The sequence below is a fragment of the Microplitis demolitor genome, chromosome 8, assembly GCF_026212275.2.
Source record: "Microplitis demolitor isolate Queensland-Clemson2020A chromosome 8, iyMicDemo2.1a, whole genome shotgun sequence".
In the NCBI taxonomy this organism is placed as follows: Eukaryota; Metazoa; Arthropoda; class Insecta; order Hymenoptera; family Braconidae; genus Microplitis; species Microplitis demolitor.
In genome coordinates, this window is record NC_068552.1 from 18648346 (window position 1) to 18667225 (window position 18880).

An 18880-nucleotide genomic window follows, 5' to 3' on the forward strand; every position below is an offset into this window, starting at 1 on the left:
ACAGTACTAATCTGGATGTATGTAAATAGACGAGGGTAAATTTTAATGATTATATGTCTCGTTAAAATGGAATGTTTTAAAAATTAAGGTGGAAATCGGCGCGAGACGAAGTGACCCGAATTAACTTTTTTTTCTTCCACAGGAGAACGGAGAACGCTGGTAAAGTGGATAAAGATGACAGTAGAAAATTATCGGTCAAACGAAATTGGAAACGGGGCGTTGGCTATCGTCTATTTTATCGTTCAGTTTTTATCACCAACCTTTAAATTTTTTTTACATATTATTTAATTAAAATAATATTAATAATTTGTAAAACACTTTAGTTTAATAGGTTTTGCGGAGTACAGTGGCCTTTATGGATCGATATAAACCAAGCAACGATACTGAGTTTTCCAACTCAAACTTGACAGCAAGAGCAAGTTTGACAATTTCCCTGACATTAGTCTGTTTTTGACTTTATCACGAAAACTTAGCAGTAAATTTCATACAAAGACTCGTATTATGTCATGATGTATGCCAGCGTGTCTATAACACCCATATAAAATAAAATGTATACATATATTATATATATCAACGTCAGTCTTTGTATCAAATCTGCATACAGTTGAAGTTTATAACTTTATGATTCATTTTTTTATTGCCCATGTCTGTGAATGAATTTTATTAGCTAGTAAATTTCAGTGAATAGAGAAAAAGGGGAAAATGGATCCCTAAAACTTTTCATACAATAAAACTTGAGAGGTAAAATGGGTCACTTGAAATTTTTTCTTTTAAATTTTACGACAGGAGCGACTTCTCAGTTTTCTTTTTATTTACCTGTGAAAATTTACAAAAAAAAAAAAATTTTTTTTTTCATACAGTCCATTTTGCCCCACATAAAAAATTAATTTTAAATAACTAGATATATTAAATCTTGTATTTACCTGTCGTGGCCCTTGCGCTGGCAAACCGGCAATTAGGACCTGGAACAAAAAAAAATTAATTTTTTTTTTTACCAGAAAGTTGACTGAAAATTTTTTACTTGCAATACATGAACAAATAAAATTGTTTTTTATTTGAAGTAATATACAAGTTAAATAGACGCTTATAATTTCTAGACGTAATATGCAAACATATGTGTCAGTGCCACGAATTTCACTGACTTGGTATATTGCAGATGTTGCCGGTGTAGAACGATGCTTACGTAGATCTGGATCTACATCCACACTTACCCCTACCTTTACACCAACACCCACATCACCATCAACATCAACATCTAGATTTCCAGATGCAATTAAATTCAAATACCGAGTTGGATTAACGTGTCAGTAAAATAAGGAGCAACTGCAGATTGATAATGCAAAAAGTTTATTGTTTAAACGGAAAATAATATTTAACGATGATAGACACTTGTAATTTGTATTTTATATTTCTCATATATATATATATATATATATATAACTTTCATTATGAATTCAGTCCAACTCATTTAATTTAAAATGCAGATTTTAACGTTCGCCATTGCAATAAAAAAAATCAAACCTTTTTAATTACAAGTTATATTTGTAACAGTTTATAAAATTCATATTTTAAATTCAAAATTTCATTTATTAAAAGTACTCTGTGCATATTATTATTATTTGGATATGCTAATTTTCACTGACATTAAATTTTGTGTTTAAATATTTTATCAAAGTAAAAAAAGTAATTATTGTCAAATTATTATTTTTTAATGAGTGTACGACATTATCAATTTACCGATTGTTTAATCTACAATGTCAATTGCCAATAGCAATCAGCATATATATGAACAATATATGAAGATATAGGTTGTCACTGTGAACAGGAGAATGACACGGTGGTGCATTCGCTGACAAAGCGTGTAACACGTTGTCACATTGGGTGTTTCCACAACTGCACCAGTACAATACCAACGTAACGCATTAACCGGGATCGTGAACCTGCCGCGAGTGAACGGGCGTCTAAAGCAAAGGGCGAGTCGAGCTATTGGCAAAGTTGGGGTGTCGGGAGAGTTGAGGATATTATATATGCCCTTGTGCCCCCAATTCAATGCTCAGTCTCTGCACTGCTCTCTACACTAGTCGAGTATCCACACACGCGTGATCGAGGTATACGAAGGGGTAATCGAGCCGTATCCTAATTACATTTCTCGTTAATTGCCAAACAATTATTACAATGAGATTGGCATTGAGGCTACCGAATAGCCAGTATATGAGTACGCTATTGCTCCCTGTACTCCAATAGACATTCTTGTATCAACAGTAATGAACATTAATTAACTCCACGAAATCTACATCAGGTAAAACCGGAATAGACAAATTAGTTTGTGTTAAGAAAATATTAAATATGGAGAATATTAAATGACTTATTGTCAGAGCATCAAGGAAATGAATTTTCTCGAGTTTTTTTTTTTTTTTTTTTTTTTATTACTTTATTTTTTATCTTTTGTTGCTTAAAAACCACTTCCTTATCCTGGAACATGAAACGAAGACTGAAACCTCGAGAAGGTAAATGTTGTTTTCGTCGTTCATGTTCTGAAGACTTGAGAGAAAAAGACCGAAAAAGAGAAGCCAAGACTGTAAGCTCCGTTGAGAGTTTACTCAAGACTCTTGGTATACATAAATAAATATACACCTTAACGATTTCAAAGCTCTGCATGAATAAAATAACTCATTTTTATTTTATTTTAAATCATATTTTTTTTATCGTTATTCCCTTTGTTAATGACGCCAACAAGAAAATTTTGATAACCCCGCGGGAATTTTAAACAGTTTGTATATTTATAACTCGGTGATTTAATTGACTTTTTTTTTTTTTTTTTTTTTTTTTTTTATTTATACAAGAAATTTATTAGGTCGTTTTATTTTCTAGTTTGTTCAATTTACACTCTATAAAAATTTTTAGTAGTAGTAGTTTTTTTTTAACCTCAGGGATTTGGCTGTAACACCTGTGATGTAATTTACCTACATTGCGGACGACACAATTTAAATATTCATGAAAGATAAAAGCAGTTGAGAAATCTTTTTTATAGTCACGTTATACAGCTAAATATCATACTTACATATACATTTGTGTTTTTATAATATTTTATAATTAGTAACATTAATTAAATTATATTTTGTTCTATCTCGTTACCAAAAATACACTTTTATTATTTTTTTATACTAATTTTATTAATACATTCAAATTTAATCTTTTTCACTTCCACTTGGGATAAGACAAGATAAAACGGGTCCCTTTATAAATATATTTTTTTTTTTCATCACACCAGGGAGCATAATGGGGCAAAATGGATCACCGAAAATTTTTACCTTTTTTATTATTTTTTCATTGACTTTTTTTTTAATGAAAATTTTCTTTCTTGGACTTTACTTTGTAATTTATTTTGAATTTTTCAAAATTTATATTATCATAAAATAATTATTTGAGGACCTGTTTTGCCTCCTTCTTTTACTAAAAATAAATTTAAAAATTTTTATCATAAAGAAAAAAAAAGTGGATTGATAACTGATGCACGTGTTTGGAAATAATGAAATAAATAAAAGACAAAAAAGTTGACAGTTACTACAATAGTAAAATTACCATAATTCATTGAGTTTAACAGCAAAGTGTAGTAGGAACAAGTAAACTAATGTACGTAAAAAATAATAGGTAGTATGAGAATGTGAATCCGGGGACTTCCCTTGGCCGAGCGACCCATTTGCTAAGTTTTCGCAAGCTCTTTACTCTTGTGTTCTTTCTTTCTCTATTAAACCTCTTTCTCTTCTTCCTCTCTTTTGCCTCTCTCACGTCCATAACTTGCCCAAGTGACCCACCGTAACTTCTCACTCTCTCCGTTTACTATCTGACCCTCTATATTACCAGATGCTGTCACCAAATTGGTGTCACTGGAACTCTTTTACTCATTCTTTCATTCTCTCTTACTCTCGCTCTCGCTCTCACTCTTTCGCCCCTCGCTCAACACAATTTTTGTTGACTACACTCTTTCCAGTAATAAAATACACACAATAAATTAAAATATTAAAAAAAAAAAAAAAAAAAAAAAAATACTGGCATACTTAATAAATCATTTTATTTTATTTTTCTTCATTTTGGCTCAAACTCAGAGAAAAGAATTTTATAGAAACATGAGTAGAGATAAATTTTTAATATTTTAAGAATGATAGAACGGACAAGTTTTATGAAATATAAAAGTTGTCCCTCACACTAGTCACAAGACGGAGAGGAAAAAGAAAAAGTGGATAGAAAAGAGATAGATAAAAGTAAAAAGATAAAAGAGTCGAGGGGATCGGTGTGCCGGATACATTGAGCCCGCGTCCATTTCTCAGCTCGCGGGACTCGCCGTTCTTTTATCGACGTGCAAACTTCACCTGGAAGTTGGCCCGTCTTATCCCACTAGTCGGATAAATAGGATATACTGCTGAAAAATAAAAAGGAAAGAGAACTAAGTTTAAAGATACCCATAAAATATGATACTGTGGTCATTTCGTCTTATAAAACTCTTTTCATAAATTTTTTAACACGAATATTAATTTTAATTAACTAAAAAAAATACCGACAATTATTTTAAATTTAATACAGTAATTAAAAAAAAAAATTTTTAATACAAAAGAAATTTTCCACACTGAAAAATTTCCAACAAATTTTACTATGGGTGCATTGTAACACCGGACCATAACTGGTACAAAATTTACAAGTGTCCCATAGTAAACGGTATGCGCAGACGACACGATTGGGACCTATGCGCATACGTTTACTATGGGACTTTTTTAAATTTTGAACCAGTTTTCTTATGGTCCAGGGTTACAATGTACCCATAGTAAAATTTAATGGGAATTTTCACAGTGCAAATTTGATGAGTAAGAAAAAATATTTTTATCAAAAGCTGCAATTAAAAAATTAATTGCACAGCTTTAAAAGAAAATGATACTAATAAAACTAATCAGACAGTTGTCGGTTAAAAATTTCTAACGTTGTCAGAAACCAAACACAGAATGTAATTCAAGTAGAGTAAGCGGAGTAATGGTCAGACACGAGGATAAGCCACGTCAGAAACAGGAAAACACTTGTATGACATTTATCTCACGAAATCCTCACATATCTCAGTTGATATTTGATACGAACTCGGAGGACATCCATACATTCATACATACATAAATTCCCAATGTACTAAGCGATAGCCTCACGAATTTCTATTCTACGACGGTTAGACCCAACGTGTGCCTTTTACCCTCTTTATCTCATCGGCTGCCCGCCCATCCTCTCATCCCCCATCATGTATACATATATCTACTGGCAGTAGAACACTATGGAGAAAGAGAGAGTGAGAACGTTGTGTATGAAAGCACAGCACACTTATCCAACTGGGACGCTCTTGGAATGGATGAGTAGATCGTTAGATTGACGGCCTCAAGATACCTATACTGTAGTGAGAATATCCAGCTAAGCCGCATCAAAACAATTAGCATCAGCCCCAACCGACTAAGGCAAGTTATAACTTATAACCTCCTACCCACTGCTGTACATATTATATATATGTTGTATTATTGTATATTGTTTTGTTTGTTATTGTGAGATGGGATAATGTTTGACGTCTACTTGTTACCCTTTCATCAACTGTTCCAAGTATAATTTCATTTTGCTCCCTTGTAGTTTCGTGGTAATTCTTTAGTTTAATTACACGTCATAATTACTCGTGGCAACAATGGAGGTTAAATTTTTCGATATCCCGCTGGAATAATTTAAAAAAAATGTGGGGTAAAAAATAAGGGATGTTAATTTTCAGATGTATATTTGTCCCCTGTCTGACAAGTGTTGATTAAATTTATCAAGTGTTTAATTATAAATTATGGGGGCGAAAAATTTTCGAGCGAAGATATGTACATGCGAAGTGGATAAGAAAGGGAGGATGAAAGGAGAGAATAATAAAATATTTAATAAAATTCACGGTGGTTAACCTAGTGAGATTTGATTATAGAACAACCGCGTACCCACGTAAATTGATAAAGTTCAAGCAGTACTCTTTCAAATACATTTAAAGTTGCTGAACAAGCGGCGGTTTGTACCGTTTGTTAGTATACATATGTAGGTATGCATGGACTTTTTACAGGAATATAAAGAAAAAATAAATGGAACGAACGCAGAAAGAAAAATTTAGCAAAAAAAGCTAATCGAGCTGAGCGCATACACGTTTTTAGTTTTTGTCTAAACGAATATTTACTCAAGTAAAATATTGCGCAAGTTTGTGGATTATTTTTATCGTGATAATTTTTTTTAAAAAAATTTATTTAAGTGACGTGAGTAAGAGAGCAGTTGTACAAATATTAAAATGAAATTATTCTTGTCTCGGTGGTTGAAAAATATAAATTTAATGGAAAAAAATTTTTCATTTCGCTTCGGAGTACGCTTGGGAAATAGTCATAATACTTATAACAATAATGATAAAAGAAAATTAAATGTTAATAGTATACTGTTATGTACCTCAAAAGCAAGTTAACGTGACTCCGAGGTTAAACTTCGTACGTGACTGTGTGACAATCCTCAGCCGCGTCTGATTTATTTTTGGTATCATCCAGAACGCGACTGAGATTCATAATTTTCTCTTATAATTTTTCCATACTAATTTTTTTTCCAACTTAAAAAATAAAGTTATAAATTAAATTTCATTGATTACGTTTGTATTTAATTAAATATAAAAATATAATATTTAATTAATAAATTATTTAAATCGGATTACAAAATAACATAATCATGTTTGTAAACAAAAAGTTTTCGAGCAAAATATTGGTATGAAAAATAAATAAAAATACATACCGTTTTGTACTTGTGGTAGTGATGTACGGAAGTAAATAAATTGAGTATGTAGACCACCAGTGCGTGGGTGTAGGTGGCGGTTAACCTTAAATCCCAACAGAAAGGCGATGACAGTTCTCCCAAAGGCGTGGCGACATTAGGATTTAAAATATTAAATATTAAAAGCCAATAAGTTATTACTGTAAGAACAATAATCGTCACACGCGACAAGACGTTGAGTCTAATGAGGAACGACTGGCATTATCCGGGGCTGACATTACATTAATGTTAATTCGAACAAACTGACAAACTACCAGGGCTTCTTATTAATGAAAACCCCCAAGCAATCACGTACATTTCCATAAATACAGCCCATAATAAAAATATAAATAAAATCCCGCATGGGCGATTTAACTTTTTTCTTTTTAATATTATTTTGTATTATGGTACGAAAGCCAAGTAGGCCAGTAGTTAACGTGACCCGGTAACCCCGTGAGCACAAATTTTCTGTAACACACGAATAAACAAAATTAAGTCAACTGACAACGTCAACGTCAATGACAGTGATAATGACAATGACAAGGGCTGTCAAGACGAGAGTCCGACCAACGTCGAACAATCACCAGCACCAAGTGAAACCCAAACTAAACTCGAGCGTATACTCAACTCGACGCAACTCCACTCGAATCAACTGCTAGACTCCGTTAATAACAGGAGGGTAGGCAGCTTTTGCGCCACCGCCGACGCCCTCGCGTTATACTCCTGTAAAAAGGGTGGTCGCTGATAACGCGCCGCCGCTGGAGTCACGTGTCGAGCACGCAAACTCTGTATGCACTTGGTCCATTACCATTAATATATCTATACAATATACTCATACTTCATATACATATATATTAACAAACTTTATATGCGCGGTTCCTTTTAATGCTACACTACTACAATTCAGTGGATGTGTCTTTTATATTACACTGCTCACTCGTTGCTTGCTTGTAAACAATATTTTTTTTCTTTTTTTTTTTTTTTTATTAATTACTTATCGCTCTAATTAAACTCCAACATTAATAACTTAATTTTTTAAGAGGGAAATTTTTTTACAAGCAAAAACTCGATTTTTCCTGGCACCCGCGCTTTCGAAAACAAATTGATTGGTTTTAATTAATGAATTAATGTTTTATTAACCAGTGGGATTTGAATCGCTGAGCCAAAATTACAAACAAACCATAGACTTGGATTTTTTAAAATTTCAGTAATGTATTTTTATGAAAACACATTTTTTTGTGAAAAATTGATTTAAAATTTTAAAAATATTTTTGAAATATAAGTCAAGTGTCGCAGAAATAATTAAGCCGTTTAATTATTTTGTTTATAAAAAAAAAAAAATTAAATACCAAAATTTGGGGCGCATAATAAAAATAACTGAAAAGTGGAATAAAATGAATATTAATAAATACTAGAATTCAGTGACAATAAAAAAGTAAATATCAAAAGTTAATTTAAATAATAATAAATAAAATATGAAGCTCCTATAGATTATATATCAATTTTCTGAAGATTACTTGCTACGTTACATTGAACACATTGAATAAGATTTATTATGTATATTAATATATATGAGAAAATGCACTATGTAATACATAAATATATATATATATAATCCAGTGTGAATTCTATTTCCACAAGAAAGCCATCGTCGTACATTAAACATCAATGCAATCTGAGGGTTTGTTCTCTCTGTGCTCTGTAAGTCTTAGACCTTCAATATAAGCTACTCAGGATGTTTTATTTTCCCACACTCTCTCAGACTGTATTACAGCAGGCTTTCATCATGAGATCCTCGGAAATTACAAATCACCAGGACGGAAGAAAAAAAAATAAGACTTTGCTGCATGCAAGCCAGCGTCCAATGAATATTTTAATAAAACTAAAGATTTGAATTTAAATAAAGACCAAAGTGATATCGACAACAATGTAATCGACTACTCGATGATGTCTGCAGAACATAAATCAATAATTAACAGAGAAAGATTTATTTGCCCACTCGTGTCTTTTATTGGTAACAGTCCGGAGGATCGTAGCTCGGTTTTAGTTGCCGTTAAATTTACCGGTTACTAATGTCAAGAATCGCGCTCGTAATTTACCCCAGCGACATGCCCAGTAAACGATCGTCCGTACATGACCAGAATTCATGATAAAATTACACACCACTGGTACTTTCACACGTAGGTTTATTATGAACTCATCTAACTCTTTATAGACCGGGAGAAAAGAAAATAAAAAGACTCGAAGAAAAGTCGAGTTCAAGTTTTTGACCCTCTGAGGATTACTAAGACCAAATTGCCCGTCTGTGTAACCGATCCAAAGCTTTCGGCTCATATGTTACATATATATATGTACAAAAAAGTGTTCTAAGCCATCCCAGCTCGGGTTTTTTACTAATTTTAGTAAGCTCCGTTCGTTAGATACGTCACAGTCATATTTAGGTAAAAATAAATCGTAGATTGACCTCGTTTAGTTATTTAATTTCAATAAATCCGGCTGTATAATTATTATTGAACTAGCGAGCGGCGTAGAGGAGAAACAAGTGGTAAAAAATGAGACGTATAGACGCTAAAAAATTATTATAGTTATGGATATGTATGAGAGAATGTTAAGATAAAGAGTTAAATATTTAATGTATGACCCTGGATACCTGAATTCCTGAGATATGTCAAAGGTGATATTAATCCATCGATGCAGTTTCGCGTATACCGACAATATAAATTTTTTTTAAATTTTATTCCACTAAATGCTCTTCACTTAACTTTAGCCTCTGAACAAAACTTTTTCAATTACACCTGCTAAAATGTACTTTTATCTTTTTATTACATTTTATTTTTTTTTTTTTTTTATACTCTGAATTCTAATGGGATAACTTTGCAGATGAATGACCGTCTTTACCATCGACACCAGATACCATTTAATTGTTATGAAGTTACCATTTTAAATACAGCTCTATGAAAATAATCTTGGCTCAAATTATATTTATTTAGCTTTGTTTTTTTTTTTTTTTTTTTTTTTTAAACTACATAAAGTTTGGTAAATTTAATTTGGCAAACTTACAAGTCGATGTACTTTTTTTTTATTTAATTTTATTTAAACTTTATTTTTAACCATCCCTTTTAAGAGCTGCGGCCATACTTATACTTGAAGGTTCAAGTTAAGAGACCAAAGTTTCCGTGACTCAATAAACGAGTGCGAGTTGGATATGGATGAGCTGAGGATAAGATGAGGGTGTTGTGAAAAATATATGTCAGGGATCAGGTGAAACGAGAGCTGCTTCCTTACTCGTCTTCGTTTTCATCCTCCTCATCATCATCATCATTATCATTATCATAATCATATATAAACGGAAAAATGAACTAAGATAAGAGCTCAGTAGATAGTAAAGTTTATAAAAATATTTAAATAACCATCGATGGAATAAATGAATGTCATTAATCGAGATCTTGTGATAGAAAACTGTCAGAAATGATAAAAAAATATTTAGATATTAAAAGATCTGCATTGATCAGAAATTAACCAGACTTCTGCAGAGAAGTATCGTAGAAGAAAAAAAAATTACAAACTTGTCATCATTGAGATGGTAAATCGAAGGATGCTTGATGAGATAAGTCGTCGAAGCGAATAACAACGAGATGGAAAATAGCTGCTTCATCTACAAATATAATTGTGTATTACTTGTGTAAAGTTTATCTGTTATTTTAAAATTGATATTAATTTAAAATTTAATTATTGAGATAGGGTAAAAAATAATTTAAACGTTGCCAAGGTTACCGCGCCAACGATCAAACAAATTTCCACTGGCTCATTCTTCGCTCACCATCGCAACTAAAGTTCTTATACTAATATAAAACTTTTTTTTCTCGGAGGAAAAAGAATTAAAAGAGTTTTTAAATGAAGCCAGGTAACTACCGATTATATCCTCCGGAGAGTAAACTTTTTTTGCAGGCTCTCGAGTCTTGCATCGATGCTCTAGCTATTTATCAGAACACTTTGGTTAATTTTAATGTTCATGTTTTAAATGATAACAACAGTGACAGCAGAAATAATATCAGGTAAATTAATGATTACAGAAATAAGTAGTCTGGGTAATTATTATTATTTTAATTGCAGCGAACAATTGGATCGATTGGAAATTCTCAGCAAATTACAGGAGGACAGGTAAATTATAAATAAATATAAAGTGATAAATTATAAAAAAAAATATTTTAAAAAATTGCACCTATAGTTTTTTAAATTTTCTACATGTGCATTTTTTTTTTTTTTCATAAATCAAATATTTCTTGCGCCAAAAAAATCTTTTCTTTATACAAGAGGGTAAAGTTTATTTATATATATATTTTTTTTAAGTTTGTACGTGAGAGAATTGTTGGAGGAACTAAAGGAAGAAGTAGAAGTGTCAGGGTCTTTTAGTACTCTGATTAAACTGATCGAAAATAATACCTCGAGGGAAAATAATGAAAGGGATATTCTTGTTGATTACGAAAAGGTGCAAGAGGCTGTCAAGAGCTTCCGAAAAACTCTTAAAGAGTTTACGATCGCGCGGAACCGTGAAATGGAAGCCTTGAAAGCCGAACTTATTACTTTGAGGGTATCCACGTTTATGTAACACCGAGAAATGAAAATACAACATAAAATAGAATGAAAAAAATAGAAAAATTTTCATTTTGCGCAAACTATTACAGCAGTTAATATTTTCAAACCTTAATTTTAATTCCCTTACAAAACGCAGATGGAGAAGCAGAAACTTGAGTTGAAAAAGGAACTGGAGACGCAGTACGCGAGTGGTTGGGAAAAAGCGCAGTGTGAGCAAAGCTCTCTACGATGTAGTATCATTCTCAAGGGTCTTAACACTTCTCTACAGGATTGGTTAATCCGGGGAAAAAACGAGCGTCGAGTTGCAAGGGAGATCGAGGCTTTTCTCAAACAAAACATTCTTGTAAGCTTTTACAACACTTATTATGCAGTTAACATAAAAAACCAGCTTATTATGCCTTTTTTTAATTTTACCCTTTAAAAATAAATTATTTTTAAACACTTAGTACTTTTATTACGTAGTAATTAAATAATTTAATGAATTTTTTTTCTTAGTTTAATGAAAATGCTACTGAACACTGGCAGGAAAAATACAATGAAGAGATAAAAATGTACGAAACTAAAAATAATAATTTGCGCAACGACATAGAAGTGAAACTAAATACACTGGAGATTCTTGAAGATAAGGTACGAATGTTTTTGACAGACGACTGAGATTACGAGCCCACTAGAACACTAGTACAGGAAGGATATGACCGGTACCTCCCGCAGCTCAAGCTCGTACGAACGTATGTAGGTTCAGATTTCGATTCCTCTTGAACGTTGGCTGGCTGGCTGGCTTTGGATCAGCCACTGCTACTTCTGGCTGTCCTGCACATCCGGAAATCACACGTAGAAATCGATTAAATGCCCACTTCGGGGGATAAGCCAGAGCTTGGGTATTCTAATCGGTAGCTGGCTCATGCAAAATTCATGAAATCAAAATAATAATAAAAAAAAAAAGGAATGAAAATGCTGCTGGAATATTGCATGTCATTAATTCCTTTCACTCAGTCCGTACGAGCTTGTGCAAAGTACTGTTTTTTAAAATTACGCTTTTCAAATTGTCGGAAGAGAAAATTAATACTGTTATTATTATTATTATTATTATTATTTTTTTTTTTTCTTTAGGGAAATGAGATAATTATTAGTTGAGAGTTGAAAAGACTAATAAGTTTAGGACAGACTAATTTACTTAGATACTATTTTTGTTTTTTTAACTTTTTAGTTTAAAAGTAGACAAGAGTTTATCGATGCATATCTCGGTGAAAAAGAAGCTGCGCGAATGCAAAAAGAACATCAAGATTACAGGATAAATTGTTCGATTAAGATCCAATCCTGGTGGCGTGGAGTTATGGTACGACGAAAGTTGGGACCATATCGGTTGGATGAAAAGAAAAAAAAACGACCTACTAAAAGTAAAAAATGAATTTAAGTAGGTACTGAAAGCACCGTAAGTTTAGTATAAATTATAATAAGTTGTTTTTTTAAAATATTAAATAAATATGCCAAGGGTTGATTGTTTATGGCCGATGTTTGAGTTATTAGAAATAGTTGGATAGCTGTAAAAATAATCGATTAATGTTTGTTTAAGTTTAATGGTTTTTTATTTGAGTTCGTTTTTTTTTATCGATAGCTGAGTAACGGAGAACCGAGCCCTTCAGCCAGCTCGAATCTGGCGATTCTGGGTCAAATGAAGAGGGAAAAACACACACGATAGTATTATGTAGTACAGTAGTGGGTGTAAATCACCACCAGGGTGATTCTGGTTTGAACAAGAGTAGTAGAAATACTAACACCGGGATATAAGGGAGAGGCATTGCAATTTCCTGTATGCAACAAACTACTACACTGAATCGAACTATCTGGATCTCCACTCTCTATATCAATGGATATATACATACATTTGTTTCACATTATCTGTAAATGAAAATATCTTTTACTATGTACAATTTTAATTTTACTTTTAGCTTCATTCATAAAATATTTTTCTTAGAAAAAAAATTATTATCAATTTTTTGATGATAAAAAAAAATTATTCATTGCAATGAATAAAATTAATTTTTTTTTATTTATTAAAAATTTAAATAAAGTCCCTGGATATTTTAACAATAAAGAATAATTAAATAAAATATTAAACATTAAGAGCCAGTTTAATTATTATGAGTGTAAATGTAACTGACAATTTTTTTAAATTTTTGAATAAATAAATAAAATATGTGGGGAGGAAAAAATAGAAGTTTGTATTTAAATAATTGAAAAATAAGCGCGCGAATTTTTTAATGCCATTATTTTAATTAATTAATTTATTTATTTATTTAAAATTTATAAATTATCTCATGTCTGCTGCATTCACACTCATAAATTATTGCTGGTATATATTATTGATATACATATATACTAGCAATATTAATTTAAACTTAATTTTAAAAACTAGCCCTAAAATCCTAATAAAAATTTATTTTTTACATTTAATTTGCAATTAAACTTTTTACAAGCATTTATTTCAAAATTATAATTTCTTACATTTTCCCGCCGTATTTCTAATGGAAAAAAAATTCAAAATTACCAGTGAAAATTATAATATTTAAAATTTTAAATAAAAAGTAACACAGCTATAATTAATAATTTATCAATACTAGATATATTTATCCAACCGACCGGTACATAAATTTAAAATTACCTCAACCTATTAAATTAGTACCGCGCAAACTCACTGGCGTCGCCCTGATCGTACTTTCTACAGCACATCCAGAACAAATATGACAAAATAATAATTTAAAAAAATAAACCAACAAAAGTAAAAAAACTAAACAACAAACAGCAAAAAAAAAATAATAATAATAAAAAAACTGCAGTATAAAAAGTAAATTTCAAATAAATCGGAAACTTAGCGTCTGTTGGCGCGAACGCGCCGCCATTTTATCGAATACTTGATCACGAACATAAAATCATTGCAGGTTGTCACCACCAAGTAAATTCATCTAACCAACATCTCATCATTCACTAAAAAAAATAATCACCAGTTATTATTTATAAATAATGTTAATTAACATGTAAGTACTAATTATTAATAACGTACGTTAATAAAATATTGTCTCGTGTGTTGACAAAAATGTCCGAGCCTATGGCAAGGGACTTCCGTTTATAATCGAACAGGAACAGGAAGTTCATCTCTCGTCAGTATTCTCAGAGATGGCTAAATAAAAACATCCTGTATAAATGATATTTTCGAATAAATAACAAATAATTATTGTTAATATTTAAACTATTTTTTATAACAATTGATATATATAATAATTATTAATTAACAAATAAATATGACAAGTATCAAAATGATGACAGTCGATCAGAAATTATCAGAAGCTCTGTTCTATTTTTGTTTTACAATGACACCTGAAAAATATTTTATTATGTTTTTTCATAAATTTAAATCTAAAAAAAAAGTAAATAAATAAATACAAGTGTTTTTTTTTATAGTTTATTATTTTGAATTAATTTATGAAGAATCATGCAAGAGGCTATTTGTGCTGATGATATTGAACCATTTGATGGTGGGACATTTATTCCAGTAAGTATTTTATTACTATTTAATTAATTCATGGAATAATTAATTAATTTATAAATTATTTACTTTAAATAAAACAGGTGGAGTTTCTTTACTGTGACAATTCGCAGAAATTAGTAGCAAAACAAACTCAATCTCAAGATGCATCTTCCATAGTACAATTAGGACAACTTTTACTAAGTCATGCTGCTGCTGGTAATACTGAGACGATACGATGTCTTATGCGACGTGGTGCTCCATTTACAACAGACACTGTAAATATTATTTGTTTTTTTTTTTTTTTATTAATAATAAGATAAAAGACCTAGTACCTGATCACTCATGTATTTGTATATCTATGTTTAGTCAAATTTAGTAAATTTAGACAAACAAATTCATAGAATGATCAAGTACTAGTTCCCTGATAAAGTACTAGGTCTTTCACCTTAAAGACATCTAAGAATATGTCATTCATTTATTTATTTATACTCTATAAAAATTTTAGCTAGGAACAAGTGCACTACATTTAGCTGCCCAGAGTAATCATTTAGAAACGGCTGAAGTTTTATTGAAAGCTGGAATTTCACGAGATGCCAGAACTAAAGTTGACAGAACACCTTTGCACATGGCTGCGTATGAGGGCCATCATGAAATGGTTCAATTACTGATCAATTATGGTGCTGATGTCAATTGCCGAGATATGGTAATTCTTGGCGCTTAGTTATTTATTATCTATAGTAAATTGAATTAACGGGCTTGGGTACTTTGATACTGAAGCTTTGGTGGTCGGAAAGTTCTTTTATTCAGTAAAGCCACCATCAGCTTTGTGATTATGTAGATAGTTAATTAATTATTGGATAATTTGTACTTAAACCAGGCAACATAAAGACATTTTATGCTTCAGTAATAAAGGATTTGTCTTGGTATCAAAGTATTCAAGCCTTCGTCTTGGTTATAAAGCAAATAGTTAATTTTGATTGGATTGTTAATTATAAATAAGTAAATAATTAATTTTATAATTAAATCAGTTAAAAATGACACCACTCCACTGGGCGGTAGAACAAGGACACCAGGATGTTATCCAATTACTTTTAGAAAATGGAGCAGATCCAAATGCTCTGAGTAAATTTCAAAAAACTCCAGTTAGTCTTGCATACGAACGCGGTAGAATCGATTTTGTAAGTTTGCTTCAACAAAAACGTGACTTTATCAACGTACAGCCTCACCCGAGTCCTGTTAATACGGATACTGTGCAAGCTGCTCACAGTATCGTAAAAATGGAAGTCAAAGAGCAAGAAGATAATGAACAGCAGCAGCAGTATGACATTCATCAACCATTTGATTCACAATCACGTAAAATTCCTTCAGGCAATTAAATTATTTACTGAATTTTTAAATTATCATCAACTGTAATTATTAATTTTTAAATAACAACTTACAGTTCAGTCACCCAAGAAACAAAAAATGGTCTTCCAACAAATCCACGTTACTCCTGCTAGTGATGAAGAGGAAGACAAAGAAGCTGAAATAGACGAGCGTATAAATAGTATTGAAAATAGTACTTTTAAAAAGCACAAAGATTTAAATGCTTTTGGTAACATTGAGCAGCCATTGCAGTGGCTTCAAACTCATGGCATAACAATGATACCCGTTGATAATGACTCGAGTATTGTGGAAAATGCTATGGAGAGTGGCCGGACCGTTGTATTGACGGGTAAATAATTATTTTTAATTATTATTGGTAAATTTAATCACAGCTATTCGGAGGGATTACGGATTTTATTTGGATTTGAATTCATTGGAGCTCCGGAGTTTAAAAAAAATCAATTACGGAGTAAATAGGGAGTTTATTTTTCAGCTGAGTGATTTCGGAGTGGCCTGAATTTTATTTCAATCGATTCGGAGTTTTAATATTAAAATAAACTCCCCTTCGGAGTGAATTCCACTCCGGATTTACTCCACTATCACTGCACTCATTTTTTACAGTGTAATGTTTATTCCAATTATTAAAAAATATTTCGTTGGTTTTCCAAGTACTCCAAATACTGAAAGATGAGAAAATTATAAAATTAAAATTTACCATCTTGTAAAAAATTTTTTCTTAACTTAATTTTGTGATTTTCTTGTCTTAATATTTGAAAAAGTTGAGGAACCAACGAAACGTTTTATAATAATTGAAATAAAAATTCTATTCTTGTAACTGTAATTAAATTTTAGCAATTATTATTGAAATGGATATGAATCAACGTAATTTTAATTATTATGTTCTATAAAACTAATAAAATAGTTTTTTAAATTTACAGAAGCCGGTAAATTAGCTTTGAATTTAACAAGAACACAATCTCTGGGCCTCAAGAGGATACACGTTAATTCAAAAAAAAATACTCCACGTAAAGTGATAGCGATAAGAGCTGATCAATTGACATCTCCATTGACATCCAGAGGGCCGAATATTTTAAAAAGAAGTAGTGAAAATAAACCTGGTAAAATTTATCTCGCGCCTGTCACTAACAATATATCAGTAAAAACTGATAGAAATTCAATATCTAAAATGTATAATAAGGTAATTAAAATATCATATTTATTAAATAATTAAATTTATAACTTAATATTTTACTGATCATTTTTAATTATTTTATAGAAAAATCCAATACCAGTGGGTAAAATGGAAGAAATAGAAGAGCCAGTAAATCCAGTTGTCTTTCAGCTAGATGATGATATCGAGGAAATAACAGAAGCCGTTAATCCTAACGATAATGGCATAGAATTATTGACAGACGTTGCGACGTTAAATAAAAAATTAATCGAAACTCGGAGACAAGCCGCCGAATATCAAAAGCAATTTGAACTTAAAGCTGAGGAGGCGAAAATTCTCCAGCAACAACTGCAGGAAATTATGGCCGCCAATTCAGCAAAGTGATTTTATTATTAAGTGTTAATTATTATCGATTATAATAATTAATATTATTAATACATAGGGTAAAAAAATATATTTTAATATGGAAAGAAAGTTTTTGAAAACTGCCGAATTGAGATAGAGAGCTGAAGAAATTATTAAATTTTGTTGTTCCGATATTTGTTTAATCTATTGATGTAAATATAATAATTAGGATAATTAAGTGATTTATGATTACGAATCATCATAAGGTCCGTAAAAATTAATTTTAAATAAATTTATAAATTTTATGTTTAAATAATGCGCCTGCTACTGAATTAATGTAATCACAGCTTCGCATCTACAGAGTGCCAACAATTATTTTTTACTTAAAAAAAAAAAAATAATTACAATCATAAATATCCGTCTGTCATTAAAAAAATTTTTCTACAGCTTAAATATTTTTAATTTAATTAAAATAATAATAATTACATGCTTAAATTAAATATCTAAATATGAACATTTTAATTTTGTAAAAACCAATATTTAAAAATCAGCTTTGATTGATAATATTAATTATAATTAATTACTAATAATAATTATAAGTATTGTTAATAATTAAAAAATTGCATTTATAAAATATTTTTCTACATCTTTAAGATAAAAAAATTTTAGAAGGTATGTAAAAAAATAAAACAAAAAAAAAAAAAAAGAAAATTGCGCAAATAAAAAAGTAATAATTAATAAACAAAAGGTTCTCATTTGTAAAATAAATATCAATTAAAATCCCGCGCAAATTACAATATGTATTTATGTGTGGATTAATTTTATTATTGAGAATGAGTTTTACAGCAGGAGGTTGAGAACCATGATCGCAGTTTCCTCGCTCGATAACTTACGGAAGCAGTTACGAAAGTCCATAAACCCGTCGCAGTCTCTCCTCAGTAATAACAGATCCTCTTTACTCCGTCATTGAAACAGGAGGAGTTGTATAGTTTAGTGGTTCACTAAAGTGAGAGCGGAGCGTGACTGTACATGTGTGAGCAAGTACT

The 18880-nt window shown here is 30.8% G+C and overlaps 3 protein-coding genes across 5 annotated transcripts in view; 2 read left to right on the plus strand and 1 right to left on the minus strand.

Moving 5' to 3' along the window:
* Positions 1-7095, minus strand: part of LOC103572363 (acetylcholine receptor subunit alpha-like) — a 48231-nt gene extending 41136 nt beyond the window's left edge. For both annotated transcript variants that reach the window (XM_008550945.2, XM_008550944.2), the window contains exons 1-2: positions 6814-7095; positions 924-962 (exon numbers count right to left, since the gene is read on the minus strand). The gene's annotated coding sequence lies outside the window, so the exon portion shown is untranslated. The remainder of the gene's footprint in view (positions 1-923; positions 963-6813) is intronic.
* A 3630-nt stretch (positions 7096-10725) lies between these two features.
* On the plus strand, positions 10726-12835 carry LOC103572450 (dynein regulatory complex protein 9-like). Its single transcript, XM_008551079.1, has 6 exons — positions 10726-10886; positions 10945-10992; positions 11182-11422; positions 11564-11770; positions 11923-12054; positions 12635-12835. Exons 1-6 carry the CDS (start codon positions 10726-10728, stop codon positions 12833-12835), a joined length of 990 nt encoding a protein of 329 aa, XP_008549301.1.
* A 1539-nt stretch (positions 12836-14374) lies between these two features.
* Positions 14375-18362, plus strand: LOC103572364 (GA-binding protein subunit beta-2). Of its 2 annotated transcripts, none has more exons than XM_008550947.3 (8): positions 14375-14462; positions 14887-14977; positions 15055-15228; positions 15459-15656; positions 15982-16321; positions 16395-16667; positions 17257-17516; positions 17595-18362. In XM_008550947.3, exons 2-8 carry the CDS (start codon positions 14918-14920, stop codon positions 17871-17873), a joined length of 1584 nt encoding a protein of 527 aa, XP_008549169.1. In that variant the 5' UTR covers positions 14375-14462; positions 14887-14917; the 3' UTR covers positions 17874-18362. The 2 variants fall into 2 exon arrangements, with proteins under 2 accessions (XP_008549169.1, XP_008549170.1); XM_008550948.3 differs by having other exon boundaries at positions 15982-16306.
* Positions 18363-18880: the final 518 nt, after the last annotated feature.

What these genes read in the sequence shown, in the direction of transcription:
- LOC103572450 (XM_008551079.1), top strand. Translation starts at nt 10,726, where the DNA reads ATGAAGCCAGGTAACTACCGATTATATCCTCCGGAGAGTAAACTTTTT. An exon ending in GACAGCAGAAATAATATCAG is followed by an intron (nt 10,887 to 10,944) that starts GTAAATTAATGA and finishes TTTTAATTGCAG; the next exon opens with CGAACAATTGGATCGATTGG. An exon ending in TTCTCAAACAAAACATTCTT is followed by an intron (nt 11,771 to 11,922) that starts GTAAGCTTTTAC and finishes TTTTTTTCTTAG; the next exon opens with TTTAATGAAAATGCTACTGA.
- LOC103572364 (XM_008550947.3), top strand. Translation starts at nt 14,918, where the DNA reads ATGCAAGAGGCTATTTGTGCTGATGATATTGAACCATTTGATGGTGGG. An exon ending in ATGGTGGGACATTTATTCCA is followed by an intron (nt 14,978 to 15,054) that starts GTAAGTATTTTA and finishes TAAATAAAACAG; the next exon opens with GTGGAGTTTCTTTACTGTGA. An exon ending in TATCTAAAATGTATAATAAG is followed by an intron (nt 17,517 to 17,594) that starts GTAATTAAAATA and finishes ATTATTTTATAG; the next exon opens with AAAAATCCAATACCAGTGGG.